Below are 24678 nucleotides of genomic sequence, written 5' to 3' on the forward strand. Positions count from 1 at the left end.
ATTTCGCAGCCCAGTTCTTCGAAGCTTGGTTTGTATAAAGCCTATTTCTCAAAAGTCGCTGATCCATCCTTTGTAAGAAACAATCGCGACGTTTACTTAAAATGCAGAAACTTGTAGTCTTCTTCAAATCTGCTGAGTCAAAGTCCCTGCTGGGTGAGGCCCAATAAGCTGCATTTTGGACGAGATTGACATATCTTAGTATTTTCGACGAAAATAGTGGAAATTCACTCCCCGGGATATAAAGCTCTGAGGTGGTGAATAAAGAAAGAAAATTCGTTGTTCAAGGAACGAGAGGACACGTAATTAGGGTCCTGAAAGTCGATTTTATTGGAAAACGAGACTGATTGAGGAGGTGTTAACATCAAGGAGTGGATCGAACAGAAGGGCAACTGATGTCGATCAACCTGGACTGAATGGTTGGTGACAGACGGCAAGGCAGATTCTGGAAAAGGGCTTAGTCGTTTCTTACTTAAAAAACAAACAAACAAAAGCGACAAAATTCAAAGTAGGAAGAAAACTGTTCTCAAGGTGAGAATCCTCCCTTCAGATGAGGGATGATCTAGTCAAGTAGGAATCCTCAACTGAGCAATCAGAGATCATTCACACTTGCCCTGCATCTCAGTATGTTTTCAGACTATTTTGAGGACAGTGTTTTCTGGTGACAGTTTTTCCTTCTAATGAATTTAGTAATTCCTAAAGTGCCTGCTCTTCTGTCCATGGAATTTTACACACACACACACACACACACACACACACACACACACACACACACACACACACACGGTGTCCTGCTGCTTTTCTGTTTCTCTAGGGCAAAACTTCGAGCACTCTGACTTACCGAAAAGACAGGTGGCCCGGACTCCCTCGGATGGTTTGGTCTTGTGGCAAAATCATGCAGCAGGTTGTCTCGTGGGTCAGTCCCTGAATTGGAAAGTAATAAAGACTACACTACAGAGTTAAAAGTTCACTGTGGCCCGTACGGGGATCGAACCCGCGACCTTGGCGTTATTAGCACCACGCTCTAACCAACTGAGCTAACCGGCCACCTGATGCCAGGAGGTTCTTCCAAGCCTTAATAAGAAACTGTTTCGATTCTTGCTATTTTTGTTTGTTTTGCTATTATGAATAGAATGATGTATCTGAGCCACTGGATTTACCTACACCAGAGAAGACTTCGTTATTTTCCCATTTGTCCTACTTTTTCAGTACCATAACTCAGCAACAATAGCCTCTCCTCCCCTTTCAGTGTTTCCGGACCAGCAACCGTTCCAAGTTTCCAGGTTGTTCCTCTTCGGCCATATGTACACTGGGTGTGTTTTGCTGCGTTTTCAATTTCAGATAAAAATATCCTAAAATACGTCAAGGTTATCCTGCTTCCCTCTCTACACATACAGTTCTATACTTCGTGGCTAAAAGGGAATCATAGAAAATTAGGCTTAGATACAACGTATTCACAGATGTTCTTAAGGTATGATTTCTGATCACTTAGCGTAAAAGGACCTGGAGATGCCGGGGATCGAACCCGGGGCCTCATACATGCGAAGCATGCGCTCTACCACTGAGCTACATCCCCGACCCCTAAAGTAACTGTTTGCAGTTCTTCCCAATACTTTGAATTGGATTTTTCCTCCTCTGTAGATTTTCTGAATGCTTAAGTTAAATTCTTCTTTGCGTTTTCAGTGGAATCTTGAAATGGTTAATGGTGCAACATTCATCTGCATCCCGAGTGGAGAAAGCTTTACAGTGACTGCACCCCTGTCAAGCACTTAACGTAGAGACCGTAGAGATCTGACGAGGAAGAAAGAGTGGGACTGTCCTTTTAAAGCTGCTGCTGCTGCTGCTGCTGCTGCTGCTGCCTTTTTTTTTTTTTTCTTCTTCTTCTTCTTCAAAGATCGCTGAGACCCATTACGAAATCATATCGCTCCCTCAGTCCCTCGACCGACATTCAGGTGTCCAAAGTGCGACCGAAAGATGATTTAATTACCCCTTAAAATTATCAGCTTTGGATTGACTTCCTTTTGAAAGCACTTTGGGCCCAGATATAGACTATTTGACTTATTTCTCTGGGAAACTTAGGAACTAAAGGCCAACATTCTGCAGTTTTTGACTGCGCTGAATTCTGTATGTTACTATCGTATATATCTCTATATGCAACATAGAGATATAGTGCTTATTTATACATACAGCGTTTATCTATACTAGAGAGTGAGAAAGAACTGGGGAGACATTATAATTAATGTAATATGGTTATATCTGGGCCTAAAAGAAGACTTCGGCTGAGTTTCTATGTCAAGCAGTTTCCGAAGAGCCATCTCTGAACCGGAATCACAGTCGAAATGTCTTAAATGGGTTATCTGAATGCATACGTAAATTGACTATAGTTAATGTATTAGTTTTTGCCTGCGTGAGCCCGGATAGCTCAGTCGGTAGAGCATCAGACTTTTAATCTGAGGGTCCAGGGTTCAAGTCCCTGTTCGGGCGGCTTCGGTTTTTTTCTTCCCTCTTACACGTTTATCCGCCAAAACACTAACGGAAAGAAAAGTAAGCTCAAATCATAGACTGATTTCCCTAAAAAAAAAACCAGGAAGGGATTATGAGCATGGCATAGTTATCATAACCCAGGATATTTTCAGACTGTAGAAGGGCCTTTTAGCCAGAAGTCAGAGCACAGAACATTTCACCTAGATTCTGGAACACAATTAAAAATTTCACTGGTCACAATTTATCAAAGGCGAAACTCTTTCTTGAAAAGCAACCAATGTGCGGAACTGCTCTCTCTTTCCTACTCTGACGAGCTCTGTTCAGCGCTCACCTTGAGGATGCCCAGGTAAACTGTACAGAGGAAGTGGTACCATACTCAGAACTCATGGCCCAGGGACAGAGCTTTCCAAACTTCTTTGGCCATGATCAATTTGTACTTTAGTTTACATCTGGACCCCTACACACACGTGTAACAGGAACAAAAATTTGCCTGAATTACCACTTACCACATGTATTGCATTCTATTTTGGATTCTATGTTAGTCTCAAAAATGCTGGGTGATACCCATCCTTAAATTCATTTTGTATCACCCTCATTTGGAATCACTGGGCTGTAGGGTGATTAAAAAAAAAATGAAATGTAACATACAGTACAGAACAATAGGTACTGCGCTTGTTACCGAGACCAGGCTGCTGCTGCTGCTAAGTCGCTTCAGTTGTGTCGGACTCTGTGCGACCCCATAGACGGCAGCCCACTAGGCTCCCCCGTCCCTGGGATTCTCCAGGCAACAACACTGGAGTGGGTTGCCATTTCCTTCTCCAATGCATGAAAGTGAAAAGTGAAAGGGAAGTCCCTCAGTCGTGTCCGACTCTTCGCGACCCCGTGGACTGCAGCCTACCAGACTCCTCCGTCCATGGGATTTTCCAGGCAAGTGTACTGGAGTGGGGTGCCATTGCCTTCTCTGGCTTGCAGAATGACAGACCAATAAGTTGAAAAACTAGTTTCTGGGGCAAGAAATAGCAACATTATTCAGTGTCAGCAGACAGAAGATGGTGGACTAGTGTCCCAAAGAACCATCTTCTCTGAGTTAGAAATCAGGTTTGTTTTATAGTAAAAGGGGAGGTAGCAAAGTCCTGGTTCTGGGGTATATTAATTTCTTCCTTCCTGCAACCATTCACGGGAGGGCCTAGTCAGGTGTCCTGTGAGCTAAACAAAGGTATTTTAGTTTAACATTCATTACATGGGAGGCAGGGTTCCCAGAAATGAGCTCTTGCCTATAATTTAAGCTAATAGCCAACATCCCTTTAGTGACTAACTTATAGCAAAAGCAACAGAATACCAAGGTGAAAGTAACTTAATCTTTCCTATTACACTCTGAGTAATCTGCTTGCACTGACTTTTCCTCTAAATCCAAGTTCTCTCTTCTAGAGACCCCAAAGCCTCAGGTCACCTCAGCACAGGGGCACCATCTCTGCCCTGTTAGGAGCTACTGAAGAAGCATAACTTGGCATTTGGTAATTCCCCAAAGTGGAAATTTCATCCTAATGCATCCAGCAAATTACAGACAAATAAGATTTTACCTTGCTATTAAAAATTATAAAAGACTTCCCTGGCAGTCCAGAGGTTAAGAATCCAGGCTTCTACTGCAATTATCAAACATTTTATAAAACGTCTAGAAAAGAAAAACAGATCACTCCTTGTCAGTTGACTTGTTGGCATGGTAGGCAGCATATCAGCCTCATAATGTGAGAACCTTGAGGCCGTCCTCAGAGTGTAGCATTTGCAGCAAGAAAAATACCGCAGAAGTAACCCAATCTGATTATCATTATTATTGTGATGAGTTACAGAAAAAACTTTCTCCTTTAAGCACTTACCACCTTAAAACTTTGATAAGGCCACTCAACTGTAAATGAAAGCTTTTTCTGTCTCTAAGAAAATGCATTTGGAGAAGGAAATGGCAACCCACTCCAGTGTTCTTGCCTGGAGAATCCCAGGGACGGGAGAGCCTGGTGGGCTGCCGTCTCTGGGGTCACACAGAGTTGGACACGACTGAAGCGACTTAGCAGCAGCAGCAGCAGCAGCAGAAAGTGCATTTGGGCTGTGACCCCATAGATTTTTGTTTGTTTTTTAATAATGCTTACAGTTTTTTCAAAAGAAAAGAAACTTCATCTAACTTTAATTAAACATGATAAGCGGTGAGGGAGGTGGTCACAAAATTGAATATTTTCAAGTGTTGAGCTGCTACACTTCTTGAGAAGATGAAGGACTTACCAATATATCAGTGTGTATAGTTAGATGAGAGTCCAAGGATTCTATGTGCAGCCTTTGGGGGAAGTTTGAGATAGAAAGAGAAGTCAGCCACTTGAACTTTTCCATTTTGCAGCTTGGATCTTGGGCTAAAACACCAACCCTGCTGAGGTGTGTGCCAACAACAAAGGTCTACCTGGATGCTCATCCAGATGCTACAACAAAGGGCTACGTGGCTAATTGACAGACTTGCCAAGAATGTTACTCCAGTTCCAGGAAGTGAGCAGTTTATATGTTAGTTATAAAATGACACTGTATTAAATTATATACAGACAAACTATATCTCCATTCTGTACTATTCTCTTGATCTCTAAACCTGTCCCCATTAGCCGGTATATCTTCAAGCATTTAAAATCAAATGACTTCTAGGTAGAGGATTAAGAGGTGCAAACTATTATGTATAAGATAAATAAGCTACAAGGATATACTGTACAGCACAGAAGATATAGTCAATGTTTTATGATAACTATAGAGTATTATCTTTAAAATTTTTGAGTCACTATATTGTATACCTGAAACTTATATGCTATTGTAAATTAACTATGTGTGTGTGTGTGTTCAGTCACATCTGACTCTTTGTGATCCTGTAGACTGTAACCCATCAGGCTCCTCTGTCCATGGTGTTTTCCAGGCAAGAATATTGAGGTGAGTTGACATTCCCTTCTCCAGGGGATCTTCCCAGCCCAGGGATCAGACCAGCATTTCCCACACTGCAGGCAGATTCTTTATCGCTCAGCCATGGAGACTTCAATTTAAAAATATATTTAAAAAAAAGTAATTCTAATCATTTGCTTTACCAGTCAAAACCTGCATCCTTCACTCAGAAAGCCTAGGTACCTTGAGGTAGTTCCACTGGTTAAGGTACTGTACTATAAGATTAAAAATGTTTTATTTTTTGTGTGAAAGGTATTAGAAACCTATTACAGTATAGTACTATGTAGCCGATTGTAGTAGCTGGGTACCTAGGCTAACTTTTTTGGACTTAACAAACTAGACTTAACAAATACGCTCTCAGAACCAAACTTGTTCATGTGTAGGAGACTGACTGAATTTCTCTCCAACCTGTTTCTTTACTCTTATGCTTCATCTAATCTCAACTTGTGGCTACAGGGTTGTGGAAAGACATGGGCACTCTCTAGATCTTTTCATCAAAGGTCATGCTTAGAGCTAAATCCTTTGTGCAAAGCAGCCTTTGAGTTTTTCCTTGCAAGGATGAATGGTTTAGAAACTAAGGAGTCAAACTTTGGAACTTTTCACTTTTGCTTTTTTCTACTCTTCTTTTCAGATGGGCGAGCTTTTTCTTTGTCTCTGGAAACTGAATACCATCATTCTCTGGTGAAGGCAAGGCCCTTGGGCCTGTCTTTTAGCCTTGGCACATAATCAAAGCTCTAAAAATATTGCTGGATAAATCAAGAAATTTAATCTTTAAAAGCATATCGTCTTCTCTCTTTTTCACTTTGCCAACCCTACACTTCCTATAAGCACCAAATTCAAGTTTTCCTTTCCTTTATACCACACTCGGTTAGAGTGTGCAGACAGCACTTTTTAGCACTCATATCTAAATGAATATATAGCTAAATATGTTATATATATTTAGTTATTGGTTTTCCCAGTTGCTCAGCAGTAAAGAATCCACCTGCAATGTGGAAGACATGGGTTCCATGCCTGGGTTGGGAAGATCTCCTGGAAAAGGGAATATGTTATTAAATAAAATCAATTTAGTTAATAAGACTTCCGTATATATTTGAAAGTTGCTGAGAAAGTAAATCTCAAAAGTGTCATAAGGAAAAAAAATTGTAACTGTTAGGTAGTGGATGCTAACTAGGCTTATTGTAGTGATCATTTCACAATGTATACAAATAGTGAATCATTACGTTGTACATCTGAAACAAATACAATACTGTATGTCTGTTATACCTCAATAATTTTTTTAATGACTAAATTAGTGGCTTGACCATTTATCTTTGTGTTCTTTCAAGACTTCATGTGGTTAACTTCATCATGGTCACCTAAAAGAAATTTGAACCGATGTGACAAAGTAATAATAAAAGTACTAATATCTACATGTGTGATGGGACTTTCAATGTGCCAGTTACTGTGTTAAGCATTTTTGCTGGGTTTCTTAACTTGGGGACTGGTGAACTTGGATAGGAAAGAAAAATTACAACTTTTAAACCCATAACCTCTAACTGAAATCTTGCATATCATTCATGGATGAATGTAGGCAACAAATTACAGTCAGAAGAACTATAGAGCAGGAGAACTGTTACATTTCCATATCCCACACTTGAGATACAAAGTATGTTACAGATATCTCATACTTAACTCTTTCAAAGTTACAGTAGTCATAAGATGGGTCTTGGCGATTAATATTTAATAGGTGGAATCCAGATTGCTGGGAGAAATATCAGCAACCTCAGATATGCAGATATGGCAGAAAGCAAAGAGCAATTGAAAAGCCTCTTAATGAAAGTGAAAAAGGAGAGTGAAAAAGCTGCTTAAAACTCAACATTCAAAAAACAAAGATCATGGCATCTGGTCCCATCAATTCATGGCAAACAGATGGGGAAAGAGTGGAAACAGTGACAGGCTTTTTGGGCTCCAAAATCACTCCAGATGATGACCGCAGCCATGAAATTAATTTCTTCTCCTTGGAAGAAAAGCTATGACCAACCTGACAGTATATTAAACAGCAGAAACATTATTTTGCCAACAAAGATCTGTCTAGTCAAATCTATGGTTTTTCCAGTAGTCTTGTATGGATGTGAGAGTTGGACTATAAAGAAAGCTGAGGGCCGAAGAACTGATGCTTTTGAACTGTGATGTTGGAGAAGACTCTTGAGAGTCCCTTCAACTGCAAGTCCATCCTAAAGGAAATCAGTCTGAATATTCATTGGAAGGACTGAAGCTGAAGCTCCAATACTTTGGCCACCTGATGCGAAGAACTGACTATTTAGAAAAGACCCTGATGCTGGGAATGATTGAAGGTGGGAGGAGAACGGCATGACAGAGGATGAGATGGTTGGATGGCATCACCGACTTGATGGACATGAGTCTGAGCAAGCTCTGGGAGTTGGTGATGGACAGGGAAGGAAGCCTGGCGTGCTGCAGTCCATGGGGTCACAAAGAGTTGGACACGATTGAGTGACTGAACTGAACTGAACTGAACTGAAAAAGTGCACATTGATATACCGCAAATTATTTTGTTTGATAGCTTTTTCTGTAGTATAACTGCTTTTCTTTGTTATCCTATTTTAATGCTTTTTAAAATGTAATTTGAGAAGGCCTTCGTTGGTTTTAGCAGGAGGCCTGAGGGCTCCCAGGCACCTTTGAAGCCCCGCACCAGCGGCGACCTCCTAGTGCTGGCAATGCCTTTGGCCCAGACTTCACTGGAGGGAACTCGAGATTGGAGCTCGGGACCGGAAGGCCGAAGGTCTGCGAAAGAGTGTGAGGAGCAATCCAGGGAAAAAAACTTCCCGGTTTGAGGATGCACTCCAGCGGGGTCTGAGCGAGGCGACCGAGCAGCGGGGTCCTCCGTGCGGCCTGGGTTTGCTCAGAGGTGTGTCCCGGCTTTGCGGCCTCAAGAAGAGGTGAAGAGGCGAGGACGTCAGGGTTCAAGTCCTCGTCTTGGGGCAGTTAAAGTACCATGTTTGTATGACCCTGGGTGGAAGGCGCGGCGGGGCCTGGAGAGGAATGACCTACATTTTCCAAGGAGCACTACGACTGTGTTGAGAGAACAAGAGCAGACCCGGAAAGTAAGTTTCCCTCCCTCTTCTTTGCAACTCTTCCAGGACTAATGCCTCATTTTTGATGGTCAGAAATTTTATTATTGAAAACGCTGGATTCCTCAGTCTGTTTCCCGTCAGACACCCAAATTCTCGAAGTATTAATAAACCAGGATGTTAATTTATGAATTTACAGATAAGAATGCTAAGTGGATCAGGAGCATGGGCAAGAGAGGTTTAAAGGCTACTTTGTAATTCCTAATTTGTTCTTCTCCACTTCAGAAATATTTGTCTAAAAAATTCTCCTTGTACAGAAATAGTATCCTTTCTAGCTTTATGTTGCTAGAGATACACTAAAATTCTGAATTCCTATGGCTACTTTCCCCCTTTGAAATTGTCCTTGCATTACTAGTCTTCATTGGAAATTACAGCTGTTTAGCTTGTAGAATATTGTTACTTACATTTGATTTTTTTCCTAATGGTATCTGGGGAAGTTCCTTAATCAGAAACACCAAATTATTCTTTTGGATGGATTACCTTTGAGGTTGGGTTACCAGTGATCTTTTTAACGAGGAGCCTTCTAGATCCTGGAGTTATACACCTGGGTCTTAATCTGGATTTTACTCACTGTATGACCTCAGGGCAAATTATTTAATTTGTTTGCCTCAGTCTCACTAAATGCTAAAATGGGGATAGTAATATGATTCAAGTCATACAGTCATGGAAATAAAATTATACATGTAAATCACTGAGCAGAACAGTGTCTGGAAAACAATAAGCACTTAATGAGAAATATCTTATTACTGTTGACTAACTTCTGTTTTCATTTCGCTGCTTAGGTGTCAAAATGCCTCAAAGTGTACCCTCTGGCAACAAGGGTCAGGGCCTTCCTTCTGTGGGATTATCACAATAAACACACAGTGATGACTTTCTTGAATTTGATTTTGGATTCTTGACAACAAGGAATATTGATTTTTGATACTGTTCTATGGTTTGGCAAAGAGAAAATCACATATACCAATATGGTATATTACACATATTTGTCATATACCAAATAAAACGGGGTGGGAATAGTTGAACAGAGACAGGATAGTAATACAGCATGATAGAGTAGAATTTCCAGCAATTCAGTTGGGACAGCAATCTAACTGGTTTTCCTCCTTCAACTCCTTACACCCTACTGCCCATGCATCAGTCACACACACACACACACACACACACACACACACACACACAGATAACTTAGATTGTGTAGATTCCCTATTCAGAAATGTAATCGCATTCCATCATTTTCAGAGAAAAATGACAATGTGTAGAGTCTTCCATTTTCTGGCCTCTCACTATCTCTACAATCCTATCAACTATCACTTTTACCCACCCTCACTCCAGTTCGGTCACTTCTGCCTCTTTGTTCTTCCTCGGCACACCAAACACATTTTCATCTCATCTCTGCATTTGATTTTCCCTCTGCTGGAATGCTTTCCCCTCAGAGACACATCTCTTATTCCTTTACTTCATTAGAAGCTCTGCTCAAATGTCATCTCATCAGAGAGGACTTCTCCAACCACCCTATCTAAATAGAACCCACTTATACTTGTTTATTTAAAGCACTCCATCACATAAATTTGTGTATTTTCTACACCTTCCCCCACTAGAATATCAGCTTGGTGAAAGCAGACTTTGTTTTGTTCACTGCTGTACTCCCAGCACTTGAACAGTGCCTAAAACTAGAAAAAGGAAAGACTTAACAACTGTAAAGAAACAAAACAAAACAAAAAGAATGTATGGTTATCTGTGTAGAAAGCCCAAAAGAATATACAGATATGAGTTTAGAAAGGCTGATAAATCAACTTCAGCTGAAAGCAGAAAATGTAGTAACTAAAAATATACTATATAAAGGTAGCATCCAACAGGGTACTGTCCCTAAGAAATATTAACAAAATAAAACATTTAATGGAGAAAATTATAAAACTTTATTGAAAGATATTTTAAAAGTCAAAATAAATGGAGAATTATATCATGTTCATGAATTGGAAGACTCAATATTATAATTAATCTATACATTCAATACAAATCCAATAAAAATTTCAACTTTTCATCTGTTTGATTTGGAACTTGTCAATCTAATTCTAGAAGTTGTATAGAAAAGTAATTGGCTTAGAATAGCCAAGATACTCCAAGGAAGAAAAGTTTGTTGATGTTGAAGGTGGAGGTGGAATTGTCCTGAGAGATCAAGACCTTTTTCTAAAGTGGTAATACTCAGGATTGTATAGTACTGCCGCAAGGTTAGACAAATTGACCAGTGAGTCAGAACAGAAACCATCAACAGACTCCCCCACCCCTCCACACAAAGAAACTTGATTTATGAAAAGAGTCAGTGTTATAGACCATTGAGGAAAGGATGAACTTTTCAGAAAATGGTGTTGGAACAACCACTTACCATATGGAAAAAAACATACTGAATTACTATCTCATGTTTTTGTAAAAATCAGTTCAGAGAGGACTAAAGACAAATGTAAAAGGCAAACTACAAAACTTTTTAAAGGCAGTAAAGAGTAGCTTTATGACTTTTGAGTAGGAAATGATCACTCCCTTACCACGGAGCTAACTTGTATCCAGCTTTATAAGAGACTTTTCAAAAATAGTTATTTCCAGCAGGACATGGGTGACATTCCATAACATCTTACAACTTTCAAACTCACCTCTCCGAAGTCAACAAAGTCTGTTGCTACAATAAACAGGAAAAATTTTCAAAAAGGGTGATTATTCACATGAGGCATTTAAGAAATTTTCACAGGTCAACTCTGACATGGAGGAAAGGAACTAAAAATTCCAGGATTATTAATGAGATGATCCACAAACTACAAACAGGAATCCTGGTTCTTCTGAGCAACACAATCTTGATGTCATCACCAGCAAGCCTGAGAATTGTTACCTGATGCAGCTGATTCTAGGAGTATCAAGGCCGTATCATGACTCCTGGTTTCAGGAAGTCAAGAATGTGCTGATGACATCAAGAAAGGAGGACATGAAGTACTTTTTCTCCACACAGTAAGGCTTCTGAGCCATAGTGGCTGACATGCGTGAATGTCAGAGAACCTCTCCCAGGAACCAAGAATAATCTTCAAATACGAGGACAGATACTTCTATTTCCCCCCATTTCAATCCAGCTTCTGAAACATTCTACTAGTGGTTATTTGCCCTTTCCACAAAAAGACAACAATGCAGTATCTCGTGTGCTAAGAACATAACTTAAAAAAAAAAAAATCTACATTTTTTATAAAATTTGATTTAAAAATAGTATTTCAAACAGTAGAGTCACTAGAAGTACAGAGCTATCAAAAAGGTACACTTCATTTAGCATCCCCAGTGCCTTCTGCTTTCTGTGACTGGACTGTAGAGGCATCTCGGTTTTTCGCAGGGTTGTTCCCATCCTTGCCGACTTCTGCTTTTCCCTTTCTCCTTTTGGCCAGCTTCTCTCCCTTCTTTGCAGGGGCCTTTTTTGGCCTGGGCTCTGGTTTTGGAAGGGCAGGTTTAGCAGACAACCGTGCTGATCTCCTCTGTGGCTCATCCTTCACCTTCCCTTTGTCACCTTTGGCATCTCCTTTTGCCTTTCTCTTGGGCATGGTGGCAGCAGCGCTTGGCAGCCCAAGGGGTTCTTCTGTCTTTCTCACTGTTCCTAGAAAGATTTCTTTGACAAGACACAAAAAGTGTAAGTCATAAAGAAAAAGACTGACAAATTTAACTACATTAAAATTCACATTTTAACTATATTAAAATTTGTAATTTATATAGCAAAAAGATGTGTAAAAAAGTTAAGTTACAAGCTGGGGAAAGATCTTCATAATACATATAACTGACAAAGGATTAGAGTCTAGACTATGTAAAGAATTCCTACAGATCCACGAGAAAAGGATGAAAGGAAAATTTAAAAACAATGGGCAAAAGTATTAATAAGTACTTCTTAGAAAAAGCATGAATGGTGAATAAGCAAATAAAAACGTCAACTTCATTAGTAATATGGGAATGAATACAAAAATCAAAGGATATAACATTTCATATCCATTAAATTGGTAAACTGTCTGACAATATTAAGGGCTCAGCAGATGTAGAACAATTAAAATGCATACACTTCTAGGGTGTGTGTTCATATGTGTGTAAATTAGTGTGTGGCATTATTTAAAGCAATTTCACCTCTAGGTGTTTACTTGGAGGAATTCTTGAAGGTGTGCATACAAGACCCCTACAAGAATGTTCATAGCAACACTGTAATTTAAAGAACCTAAAAGCACCCAGTGTCCTTCAATAGAATAAATACATTTTGGTAATATCTGCACAAGGGAATATTATTCAGCAGTAGAAATGAATAGACTCTCGCTACATGCAAAAACACAGATGAATCTCAAGAACACAATGTTGGGCAAAAAAACAGAGTTGCAAAATGGATCTACAGTATAGATCCATTTCTAAGTGTAAAACTAAATGACTTTTTCTATGCCATAAAACTAAAAAGAGCAAGGGATAAATATAAAAATAAAAACAGTAGTCACCTCAAAGGCAGCTGAGAAAAGGATGGTGTTCATCCAGAAATAAGGGCGGCGGGGGGGGGGGGGTTGGTGGTGGCAGGGGGAGGCGGGGGGAGTTCTTTCCCTTAAACTAGAAGAGGGTGGGGAATGAAACATGGGTAATACACCATTATTCTCTATATTTTACAGAGTAATTTTATGTGTTTGCTCAAGAGTAAAAGCCACTTAAAAAAGGTGGGTAGCCCAGAGCACAGATTCAAGGTCACACAGAATAGAAATGATTTATTTTGAGTCTCAATAATTAGGACTTGGGCCCATGGCTGGTATTCAAACACTTTGGAAATTTTTTTAAGCTTTAGGCCAAGATTATCTACTCATCCTTGTGTCCCATCCTTGAATATGTTACCTGGGGAATTCTGTAACCCTATGCCCTGCCTTACTCCTTAATATTTTAAGAAAAAAATTATGTTTTATGTAAATTGCTCCAGAGTTTTGTATGGTACTTTTGCTGGATCTCACCATCTAGGTAGAGTGGGCAAACATGGTCCTTGAGTAAACTTAGATTTTTTTTAGCAAACTTAGATTTGATTTTTATATTTCCTGGCTAACAAAGGCAAGTGACCACCTGTAAATGGTGCTAAAACTTCAAATTACTATTTTTTCACTATGACTAGAATTTCTGGAAATTTTGTCCTTTTCCTTCCTTCTTGTGGAACAGAGAGAGAAATGAGTTAAAATAAAGAGGCTTAGTGGTAAAGATCTGCTTACAATGAAGGAGACGCCAGTTTGATCCCTGGGTCGGGAAGATCCCCTGGAGAAGGAAATGGCAACCCACTCCAGTATCGTTGCCTGGGAAGTCCCAGGACAGAGGAGCCTGGCAGGATATGGTCCATGAGGTATGGCAAGTCATTCTCCTTCCATCTCACTCCAGTTTGTTTCTTAGCCCATGTCCTGTCCTGGGAATGCTCACAGTCTGTTTCCTAGGCTCAGTCTTCATGTTAGATCCCTTGAAATCCATCCCAAGCAGAGGAACCAGGATCACCACATGTCAAAGGCCCAAACACAGCAAGTGACGACAAAGATAAATTCAAGAAAAACAGGCCACAAGCTGGATTCTGGATCTGAGTATATGAATATGGATTACATCACTGAAACTCACACTTAGGAAGTTTATCAGGAGAACCAGTGACTGACCTTACAAATATAGGAGATAAATGCACAAATAATGAAAAAGCTGGCAGGATAAACGTTATGTCACTTTCATGAAGTCCAAGGAGGTCAGGAGGCAAAGGCTCTCACTGCACGTATTAATTTAAAATAAATTACTTGAGGTAGAGTACAGGGAATTTTTTAGGGCAATGAAACTATTCTGCATGCTACTAACTGTAATGTTGGATAATGACATTACACATCAGAGAAAACCCACAGAACTACATACAAAGCATGAACCTTAATATAAACAATAATTATAATAGTTAATATAATGTATAAATATTGGCTCATCCATTGTAACAAACATACCACACCAAAGCAAGCTGTTAATAATGGAGGTAGAGAGAGAGAAAATATATGGAAACTCTCTTTCTGCTAAACCTAAAACTTTTCTAAAGAAATCAAGTCTACAAGTTAAAGTTAAACAAAAACATTTTAAGAATTAAAAAAGAAAGAAAGAATTTGCTAGGTGAGAAAATATACAAGTCACAGGACTATAAATATTCCATCATGCATGTGAATAAAAAGAAAAATTGGCAGATAAATCTTTTCTAAGTTTTTGTTTTTACTTAAAAAATTTTTAACTGAAATATAGTTGATGTACAAAATGATTTTAGCTTCAAGTGTGGCAGATAAATTTTTAAAGTAATATAACTTTTGGGAATACAGAGATAGGACTTTCAATGGTATTAACGAGGCAAGAAATTATCAAGACAGATTCTGAGGTTGTTTTCCCAAGACATGGCAACAATTTAAAAAGTTTTAGGAATCTAACAATTCCCTTTTGTTAAAATAACACTTCTCATGGCAAAATTTTATTAACAGACAACAGAACAAGTTTGTGAAAGTTCTGAATCATTGGAATTCATATTGTAAAGAACTGGACTGAAATTCTTGAGAAAATCTCAATTTAACCCTTCATTTAACCAAACTGCTTGTTTTATGATGTGGAAAGGTATCTCAGTAGCCTTAAGGCGGGGGGTAGGGAATATCCTTTTTTTAAAATCCTTTTCTTAGCTATGAAGATTTGTGTGTTTTTTTTTTTATATTAGAAAAAGACCTATGATGTTTAAATATACTGACAGAAACAGCTTTTAAAAAAAGACTAATAGAGAAATAAAAAGCAAATGATGTTTTTCTTCTGCAATAAAAATATACAAATGGTTAGTAAGATGAGATGCAGGTGTATTAAAATCTTCCGCATAGTTAACTTCTGGGAATTCCCCAAACTGTGTCAATAACATATAAAATACATCAATCTCTGTCCCCAGAAATGGGCTGAATTTGTCCACCCCTCCAACCAAATTCATAGGTTGAAGTCTTAACCCTTAGTACCTCAGACTGTGACTGTATTGGGAGATGGGGCCTTTAAAGAGATGAATAAGTAAAATGAATTTATATGGGTGGGTCTTAATCCAATGACTATCATATTGGATATCTGGACACAGATAATACAAACAGAGAGGACCACGTGAGGATATAGCAAGAAGATGCCATCTGCAAGTCAAAGAGAGAGGTCTCAGAAGAAGCTGAACCTGCTGCCACCTTGATCTTGGACTCCCAGCTTCCAGGACTGTGGGAAAATAAATGTCTGTGGTTCAAGATATTCAGTCTGTGATGTTTTGTTATGGCAGTCCTAACAAACAAGTACAGGAGGAAAAGAGTGTAAAGGCCTCAGTGACTCATGACATATCTTGTATTAGATTAATTCTGATGTTTTGCCCAGCTCTCAAAATCTTTTTTCCATGCTTTTTTTTTTTCTCTTTCATCATGAGCCTGTCTCTACTATCTGAGGACCAAATCCCACCTCATCCCATATGCACCCCACACCATCCCCAGCAAAGGCACATTTTAGCAGCAGCCTTTTGCTTCTTTGATTGTTCCTGACCTGGGTTCTAGGAAGTTTGTTCTAACTTGGGTTCTGGTTTCAATCCAAAGTCAGAAGGCCACTCTCTTCTCTCCGCCTCTTACTTATGGCAAGATAGTGCCTTGGGGTTGGAGGGAAGACCTGGAAAATGGTTACAACACCAAGCTTAGGAAGGAGACAATAAAGAATATAGTATAAATAAATAAACGATCCTATTCAAGGTGCGGTACACTACAGGAGCAAGAGGTCACACAGTGTCACTCTCCAAAGCCTATTTGTTCTCCACATTCCAAGGTGGGCAGACTGAACTTACATATAAGGTTAAGTGAGAGAGACTGGGGGAGGAAGGGAGGGTTAGTAGGTGAAGGTAAGAAAGGGCAGAGTGTTTAAAAGGGTAGGCCTACGGCTGGATCTTGTCAGAACACACCTGATTTGAAGAGAAGGCGAGAGCCATAAGCTTCCAGACAAACTGTGACCCATCCGCAGCACGCTGGCTTGGGGTACACTCAGCTTCCCTGCTAAAGGACTCCTGCTCCTCAGCATCAGGGAAAGATGGAGAGGATGAATCCTCATCACCTTCTGGGCCCCTGAAGCCCTTGTTCCTCACAAGGCACCACATTAACTCACCTGTATTTCTGAGTAGTGTAGAGGGGATTTTAAGTGAAAATGTCTTAGATAAGTTTGCACTGAGCACCTGCCAAACTTACTGTCTTGCTAACAAGAGAGACTATTACAAGATGATAAAAGCATGGGTCTTCCAGAGAAGGTATGAAAATGGAGGAGTAATAGGGCTGGGAAAGGGATGCCTATACACATTGCCTGTTAAAAAACGTAAGGAAGAAAAAAAAAAAACAAAAACACTTCACAACAGTTCATTAGGTAAGGATTGTCCTTTCTTGTCTCAAGGCCATAAAAACATCACATTCATATTAGTCATTTGAGGGAACCTGGAACAATGTGATCTGAGAGACTAGGCTTCGCTAACTGTTAGAAATAGTAACAATAATGATATTAATTCATCTAAGAAGAAGACCCTGAGGGTATACCCAAGGCTGTTAGGTATTATAGCAAGACTTCTTTCCCAGAAAAGCGTTTGATTGATTCACTTAACATGGAAGCAGGTCATGTCACAAACAAAGTTAAGCAGCCAGACCTCAGGGCACAAATCCTGGTTTTAAACAAGTGCTGCCAGTGACTTCTCAAGCTTCAAAGCAATACGGAGTATCCACAGCGGGCCCATTTCTTAACTTTGGGGTCTTTTTTCTTGTTGACAGGGAAAGGACAAAGTGGAGGCAGACTCAGTCCTTCGGCGCCTCCTTTAGGAGGGGGTTCTCAGTGGTGAGGCCTCGTAAGCTGGGGAAGGGCGCTGAGAAAGAGTCCAGGCCAGGGCAGCCTAGCCCACAGCCCTGCTGGCCCAAGGTTTTCAAATCCCCTCCTCGCCTCCCTTTTTTTCTGCCCTAGTGTCTCCGTGAGGGGACCTCTCATCCCTGAAGGACCTGAGATCTCTCTAACCTTCACCTCCCGGATTCCGCTTTTCCCAAAAATTAACACTCGAAGCCCAGGAGAGCCACGGCAGCTGTTCTGGAGAGTGGAAGGCAAGGTGGGGCTGTCGGGGGCCCGAGGTCACCCTATCACAAGGGCCAGATTGCAGAAGGGTCGCCAATCTACGGAGGGCAGCGGGATTACCCCGGTTTTCAGGAGACGCAGGCTCAGGCTCCCCGGGTACTCACCCGAGTCTCGCGGCCGTCCAAGGGGCGCGGGACTCCCAGCTGCAGCGCCGGTGCCCGGGGCTGAGGCAAGGCCGTCGCGGACCGCAGGCTGGCGAACAGACGCCCGGAGCTGGGCGCTGCCGGGAACAGGAAGGCAAGTCAAGGCAAGGATGCGCTTCCGGGGCTGCGGGCTTCGGGTAGCCTCGCAGAGCCGGGGACCCGCCGGCTCTCCCCTGCTGGGAGCGAGTGTCCGCTTCCGGCGCCGCGGGCTCCCGACCCAGCCTGAGCAGCGTGGCCTCGGCACCACGGCCTGGGGCGAGAGAAATAAGAAAAGGAGGTGTGAAGATTTTCAACTATCTTAAATTATAAAGGAGCCAGGGTCGCTAAGGAAAACGGTTGTTTCCGCCCGGTTTCGAACCGGGGACCTTTCGCGTGTGAGGCGAACGTGATAACCACTACACTACGGAAACATCTTGGAAGAACGACTTCCTCAGCAGATCCTTTCTGCTAAAAACAGACTCCTATTTCCTCCTCTTCTTCCGATTTTTCATCGTTATCCTTGCAATTGTGCATTGTTAATACGCGAGTGGTTCTTCTACTACTCTCCCAAATTAGAGAGGCCAATTAGATGCGCAAACCAAGCCCCTGCAGCATACAGATCTGAACCCAAATTCTTAATACATTCTTATTCTGGAAATGACCGGATGGGGGAGAAAAAGAGACTTCAACCCCTTCACTCTTATTTCTCTTCCCCCAGCCCTCACTATTACTTTTCAATCTGAACTTCTGGATTTTAATTTCTTCCTCTTGCCTTACTAGGTTACCTCAAACCCATCTTTCAGTCAAAATGGACTGGCGGGGCTGGGCGTGTCACCGAGCCCAGGCACAGTTCTCTGTTCGGCTTTGGCCATCGCCACCGCATGGTCGGATGCGGAATTTGCTCTGCAAAGGACTTTTGACCCCAGTTGTGGTCAAAAGCGGGTCCTTCTCGTTCCTGAGACTTACAGGTAGTGGAACTTGAAACTTCACCTTGCAGTGGATTTTCTTTTTTTTTTTTTTGCAGTGGATTTTCTAACTCCACTCAGTTCCTCAATGGTCAGCAGAGGTAAAGAAGGAAAAGTGAGGATGCGCACTACGAGCCAGCCAGGAGTCGAACCTGGAATCTTCTGATCCGTAGTCAGACGCGTTATCCATTGCGCCACTGGCCCCCGCATGTGGGTGGTAAGGAGGCGGACCTGTCTTCATCAGAAACTAGGCGGCGGAACATTTCCACTTTTTGGAGTCTGCTCCTGGGCCTGAAAGCCGCGTTTTCTTGACTAGTTCAGACTGCAGAGCGTGAACTCTCTGGCGGCCACTTCGTCTGCAGGTGCCCCAGAGTCTGTGCTCCTTTCTCAGGATGTCTGTACCGAACCTTGCACCCTCTCTGTCCCCAAATCACCTCTCCATCCATTCATTCATTCATTCAACCAATATTACCATTCAAGGCACTGGAAAGACGACTGAAGAAAACAAGTTGTGATCTTTGACTTCAAGAAGACTGCATGGACGTAGCTAAGACGGTATTAAAACACTCAATAAATGAAATAACCGTGATAAGCACTTAGAGGTAAAAAGAGAAACGGAAAGAGAATTTAAACGTCCATCAGGGAAAGGGGTGAACGATAAATATGGGTATCTAGGAAAAGAGCCATCTGGAACTGTGGAAATCTCCAGGGCAAAATCCTGGAGGTGGGAGCGTACTTGAGACGTTTCAGCAATGTCTAGGAGGCCAGTGCTGGGCAGAGATGGGTAGGAGACCTCGGGGAGATAACCTCGGGCCTTGTACGCCCTTGTCTGGACTTTGGCTGTTACTCCCTAGGAAACTGGAAGCCTTTGTGATGCCAAAATCTTGGCTCTCTGTGCACCCATGCTGAACAGAAATATGGAGGGAGTCATGGAGAAGGAAAGAGTGGCTTCACTTCTTTGCCAGGCAAAGGGGGAACACAATAGGCTAGGGGCCTCAAGAACTGTGCCCCACCCCTCCTTCCTTGGTGAATAGGGAGAAGTTATACAGTCAGGCAGAGGTATATGATAAGATCAAGGCAGTAACAGTCTAGCATTCTTCTTCTGCCAAGTTTCAAAAGGGTGGGGTTGCTGACAAGATTAGGGTGTGTGCCAGTCTCAGGTGATCCCGTTCCTTAATTCTGATGAGCCTCTCTGGTCCCTTTAATATTGCTTCAGGTGGTCTCCCGGCTGCCCCTCCTTTGATTAACACTGTTCGAATCTGCTCTTTGGAACTCAGAGAGGGTCATGGAGGCTGGAGTCTTACCTACAAGAAATGGAGGACAAAAAGGCCTCCCCTCCATGCCCAGGATCCCTCTGCTCCACATAATATCTGCAAAGATCTCCCTTCATTTTGAAGGTTTTGTAAGTTTTTTTATTTTTTTTTCTCTCCTTTTTTTTTTTTTTGGCTTTCTCAGATTTCTCTGGTGTTCTGACATGAGCTGAGGCTTGCTTTCATTTTGATTTTAGAGATCTTCTCCTGGGTCTTTTCTGAGGGTTCCAGTTTCCAGTCTTTTCTTCAGGGTTTGTCCCAGCTAGAAAAAGAGAAACAGAGTCCAGAAAAATAACCAGTAGGAAAATATACATGCATTTCTAGAAACTGGTTTATGTGACTGCGGTGACTGACAAGTCTGAAATCTGTATTGCTGGATGGCAGTCTAGAAAAATCTCAGCCAGGAGCTGATGCTATAGTCTTGAGATAGTTTCTTCTTCCTTAGGAAAACCTTCATTTTGCTCTTAAGTCTTTCAACTTGTTAGATAAGGGCCATGCACATTACTAAGGATAATCTCTTTTACTTATTATAGTCAACTAATTGTAGATGTTAACCACATGTATAAAATACCTTCACAGCAACATGTACAGTACAGTTCATTTGCTCAGTCATGTCCAACTCTTTGCAATCCCATGGATTGCAGCATGCCAGGCTTCCCTTCCCAATGCTCACATCCATACATGATGTACATTACTGTTTAATTAAATAACTGCAACATGTATACTACTGTTTAATTGAATAACTGGGCTCTGTAGACTAGCCAAGTTGACATGTAAAAATCAATCATCCCTGTGGTGGAGTCTCCTCCTCCCTGGGTTACAGTTCTCTTCTTCCAGTTCTCTCGCAAGTATTTGGGAAATAGTAGCACTGCCAGTTATTTCCACTCTCAGCAGTTTATGACACAGAGATCTACACCTTCTCCAATTTCAGTTGTGTGGAACAGAGCCAACGTCAGGGGCCTGTCCATGGTCTTTGCAGATCACATCCAGATTTCTGAAAATGATTGCTCTTGGTCTCACTTTTTCTCCCAAGACTTGTCTCTAGCTTGTTAAAAACTCTTTTGAGGAGCCGCTGGGATACGAGGTGGACGGGGGCGGGCTGAAAGTTGGACAAGCAGGAAGTGAACCGACGGCAGCCTGGGAGGAAACCGAGTAGTCAACGAGTTCAGCTGCCGGCAGGCCCGAGCCGCTTGGAAACATGGAGGCCAGTGGCGGTGGAGGAGATGACCGTGTGCGGAACCTCAGGGATGAAGTGGAAGGGGTCAAGAATATCATGACCCAGAATGTGGAGCGGATCCTAGCCTGGGGAGAGAACTTGGACCACCTTCGCAACAAGACAGAGGATCTGGAAGCCACATCAGAGCACTTCAAGACGACCTCACAGAAGGTGGCTCGGAAGTTCTGGTGGAAGAACGTGAAGATGATTGTCCTCATCTGTGTGATTGTTTTTATCATCGTCCTCTTCATCGTGCTTTTTGCCACCGGCGCCATCCCAACTTAGGGAACCCCTCCCTCCCTGCCCTCCTCCTCGCCGCCACCTTCCGTGGTGCATGCCAAGGGGGGCCCTCTCTCCTGTCCTTCTTCATGTGGAATGCTGCTCGGTCCTGCTGCCCTGCACTCTGAAGCCCCCTGTCTACCCCAGGGAACACCTTGGTCTCCAGAAAGAGAGAGCTGGACTGTGGCTGCATTTCAGGGGTCCTCAGAGTTGGTTGGAGAGACCCAGAGGGCCTAGCACATGGCTGGAAAACTGATGGAACTGAGGGTGGCCAATGGGCAATAAAGACCGTTTGGTATCCCTAAAAAAAAAAAAACTCCTTTGATGTCTCAGAATTTCTGTGCAAATTTTGAACACGCGCCAGTCAAAGGAAAAACCCAAACCAAATATTACTGGCTCTGCTGTCTTTCTAAATGTCCACTCCAGCTTGGACAAAGTCATGTCAGGTGTGACTATGCTGTTTATGATTATCTTGGGAAATTCCATGGACTGAGGAGCCTGGTAGGCTACAGTCCATGGGGTCGCAAAGAGTCGGACCACGACTGAGCAACTTCACTTTCTTTCTGGCTCCAAGCACATTAATAAAACGATGGTTAATCTTATATTGTTAAAGAAATCGGTGCTTACTTATTTCATGGAGTCAATCAGACTGTGCGTCAAGTTCATAGACTAAGAAATCTAGCAGAGTCAGGGCTTTTTAACCTCTCCCTCACATCATGTTTGCAGGCAGAGATTAATGCCAATGGCTGGTTTAGAGTGAGACAGAGATATCCTTTAATATTGATACAGTTTAAAAATACTGGCATGTTAATTTCAGCATTTTCAGAATAGTCACAGATTTCAAGTAAGCAGCCTATTATAATTACAAGTGTCAATTGGGAAGTTACTTTCACAGCTATGGCAACAATTTGTAAAACGCTTTGCCAGTCCCATTAAAGTCCTTTGTCTAAGGACATATCTATTTCATAGAATAGAATGAATCTGGAACAGTTACAAATACACAAGCACCTATGAAAATATAGTACTTCTTGTGGATGCTCTAAATGTAACAGTTTTATCAAGTAGATCCTTTGGATAAGTTATCGAACAAGAAAGCTTCTCTTCCTCTAGCTGCAGAAGAGAGGAGATTGCTCCTTTACCTCTTTCCAAGACTAGGTTTTAATAATGAAATCTTGAATTTTTTAAAGATACGACTTAGTCAAGCAAGAAGCAGGCAGGTGGGAGTCTATTTTACGGAAAGAAATGGGGTAAGGAAGAGCTCGAATTTTAATTAAAATCCATGAAATAAAGAACACAGGGCGTTCTTTCTTCAGGGACTAGTTCCTGGTGCAGAAAGTGTTCTGGTGCAAATGTGTTACACGACTCGGAGGGGTGTTCTCGTGTAAATGTCGCTAATTTCCTTTCCTCCAGGGGTCCCAGGTCATACTTCACCCAAGGAAGCCTGAGCTGCTGAACTCTTGCCCTTCCTGGCAGTTTCCGAAGACTCCTCTGGCGCCGCCCAGGGCTTCAGGCTCGCTCCCGAGTTTTCCTTACCTCACTCCTGCACGGAGGGTCTCAGTTTTCCTATGGCCGCGCGGTCTTTTAGGTCTTTGAGGGAGAAGCAGGGGTTCATCTTTAGGATTTGGGAGATCATCTGGAGAACTCGCCCGAGCGTCAATACAAGGAAATGCATGCAGGGGGCGAGAACGGGGGAAAGCTAAGATCATTCCTTTTCTATGTTGATTTGGAAGCTGGCAAGCGTGTTGGCTCCGTGGCTTAGCTGGTTAAAGCGCCTGTCTAGTAAACAGGAGATCCTGGGTTCGAATCCCAGCGGGGCCTTTTGTGGTTTTCCTGCCCTCAAAAAGAATACGAAGAGATCAAAACCCTAATCAACTTAAAGTGTAAATTTTCCCTATGGTGTTTCACGAAAGAGCTCTATGTGGCTCTGAGAGTGGGGACGGTTTTATTGTTTATAAAAAAAGAAAAAGAAGAGACCAAGATAAATTTGTTTTTCTTTCAGAAGAATTTCTACCTTTCTTAAGGTTTCATGTAATATTTTTTTCAGCAAGTACCAAAGGATCCAGGGAAAGCACAAGGCAAAGGAACCAGATTAAAACTACAAGCGGCATAATAATCTCTAGTCATTCTATTCTTTTCCCTGGTGAAATCCCAAACAATTGGGTTTTCATAATCTACAGGCAATATTTTTAATCAAGATCAGTCTCTGGAATGATTGATAAACGTGTTGCTGAAAAGGCTTGTTGTTGTTCAGTCTTTAAGTCGTGTCTGACTGGACTCGAGTCCATGGGCTGTCGCCCACCAGGCTTTTCTGTCTTTCACTATCTCAAATTTGCTCAAATTCATGTCCATTGGGTTAGTGATGCTATGTAACCATCTCATCCTCTGCAGCCCCCTCCTTTTGCCTTCAGTCTTTCCCAGCATCAGGGTCTTTTCCAGTAAGTTGGCTCTTAGCATCAGGTTGCCAAAGTATTGAAGCTTTAGCTTCAGCAGCAGTACTTCCAATGAATATTCATGGTTGATTTCCTTTAGGACTGACTGGTTTGATCTCTTTGCTGTCCAAGGGACTCTCAAGAGTCTTCTCCAACACCACCTTTCAAAAGAATCAATTCTTTTGCGGTCAGCCTTCTTCATGGTCCAATTCTCAAGTCTGTACTTGTTACTGGAAAAATTATAGCTTTGACTATATGAACCACTGTCAGTGAAGTGATGTCTCTGCTTTTTAATACATTGTCTAGGTTTGTCATGGAGAAGGCAATGGCACCCCACTCCAGTACTCTTGCCTGGAAAATCCCAGGGACGGAGGAGCCTGGTAGGCTGCAGTCCATGGGGTCGCTAAGAGTAGGGCATGACTGAGCAACTTCACTTTCGCTTTTCACTTTCATGCGTTAGAGAAGGAAACGGCAACCCACTCCAGTGTTCTTGCCTGGAGAATCCCAGGGACGGGGGAGCCTAGTGGGCTGCCGTCTATGGGGTCGCACAGAGTTGGACACGACTGAAGCAACTTAGCAGCAGTAGCAGCAGCAGGTTTGTCGTAGCCTTCCT

The 24678-nt window shown here is 42.0% G+C and overlaps 2 protein-coding genes, 1 long non-coding RNA gene and 6 other non-coding genes across 12 annotated transcripts; 4 read left to right on the forward strand and 5 right to left on the reverse strand.

Moving 5' to 3' along the window:
- Positions 1-970: 970 nt before the first annotated feature.
- Positions 971-1044, reverse strand: TRNAI-AAU (transfer RNA isoleucine (anticodon AAU)). The gene has a single exon. It is a non-coding gene; the product is annotated as a tRNA-Ile (tRNA).
- Positions 1045-1501: 457 nt separating this feature from the next.
- TRNAA-CGC (transfer RNA alanine (anticodon CGC)) lies at positions 1502-1573 on the reverse strand. Its single transcript has one exon. It is a non-coding gene; the product is annotated as a tRNA-Ala (tRNA).
- An 835-nt stretch (positions 1574-2408) lies between these two features.
- On the forward strand, positions 2409-2481 carry TRNAK-UUU (transfer RNA lysine (anticodon UUU)). Its single transcript has one exon. It is a non-coding gene; the product is annotated as a tRNA-Lys (tRNA).
- A 5794-nt stretch (positions 2482-8275) lies between these two features.
- On the forward strand, positions 8276-15855 carry LOC132658265 (uncharacterized). The gene is made up of 2 exons (XR_009597637.1): positions 8276-8543; positions 15700-15855. It is a non-coding gene; the product is annotated as an uncharacterized LOC132658265 (long non-coding RNA).
- HMGN4 (high mobility group nucleosomal binding domain 4) lies at positions 10463-17975 on the reverse strand. Of its 4 annotated transcripts, none has more exons than XM_042237207.2 (4): positions 17849-17975; positions 16140-16259; positions 13808-14045; positions 10463-12204 (listed from the first exon to the last, which is right to left on the reverse strand). In XM_042237207.2, the coding sequence occupies exon 4, from the start codon at positions 12137-12139 to the stop codon at positions 11867-11869; it is 273 nt and encodes a 90-aa protein (XP_042093141.1). In that variant the 5' UTR covers positions 12140-12204; positions 13808-14045; positions 16140-16259; positions 17849-17975; the 3' UTR covers positions 10463-11866. The 4 variants fall into 4 exon arrangements, with proteins under 4 accessions (XP_042093141.1, XP_042093140.1, XP_027814895.2 ...); XM_042237206.2 differs by having other exon boundaries at positions 13808-14160; XM_027959094.3 differs by lacking the exon at positions 13808-14045.
- A 249-nt stretch (positions 17976-18224) lies between these two features.
- On the reverse strand, positions 18225-18297 carry TRNAV-CAC (transfer RNA valine (anticodon CAC)). Its single transcript has one exon. It is a non-coding gene; the product is annotated as a tRNA-Val (tRNA).
- Positions 18298-18962: 665 nt separating this feature from the next.
- TRNAR-ACG (transfer RNA arginine (anticodon ACG)) lies at positions 18963-19035 on the reverse strand. Its single transcript has one exon. It is a non-coding gene; the product is annotated as a tRNA-Arg (tRNA).
- A 2245-nt stretch (positions 19036-21280) lies between these two features.
- On the forward strand, positions 21281-22238 carry LOC105603811 (vesicle-associated membrane protein 8-like). Its single transcript, XM_042237205.2, has one exon. The coding sequence runs from the start codon at positions 21340-21342 to the stop codon at positions 21640-21642; it is 303 nt and encodes a 100-aa protein (XP_042093139.1). The 5' UTR covers positions 21281-21339; the 3' UTR covers positions 21643-22238.
- A 1142-nt stretch (positions 22239-23380) lies between these two features.
- Positions 23381-23454, forward strand: TRNAT-AGU (transfer RNA threonine (anticodon AGU)). Its single transcript has one exon. It is a non-coding gene; the product is annotated as a tRNA-Thr (tRNA).
- The last annotated feature ends 1224 nt before the right edge of the window (positions 23455-24678 follow it).

This window comes from Ovis aries, chromosome 20 (genome assembly GCF_016772045.2).
Source record: "Ovis aries strain OAR_USU_Benz2616 breed Rambouillet chromosome 20, ARS-UI_Ramb_v3.0, whole genome shotgun sequence".
NCBI classification, from domain to species: Eukaryota; Metazoa; Chordata; class Mammalia; order Artiodactyla; family Bovidae; genus Ovis; species Ovis aries.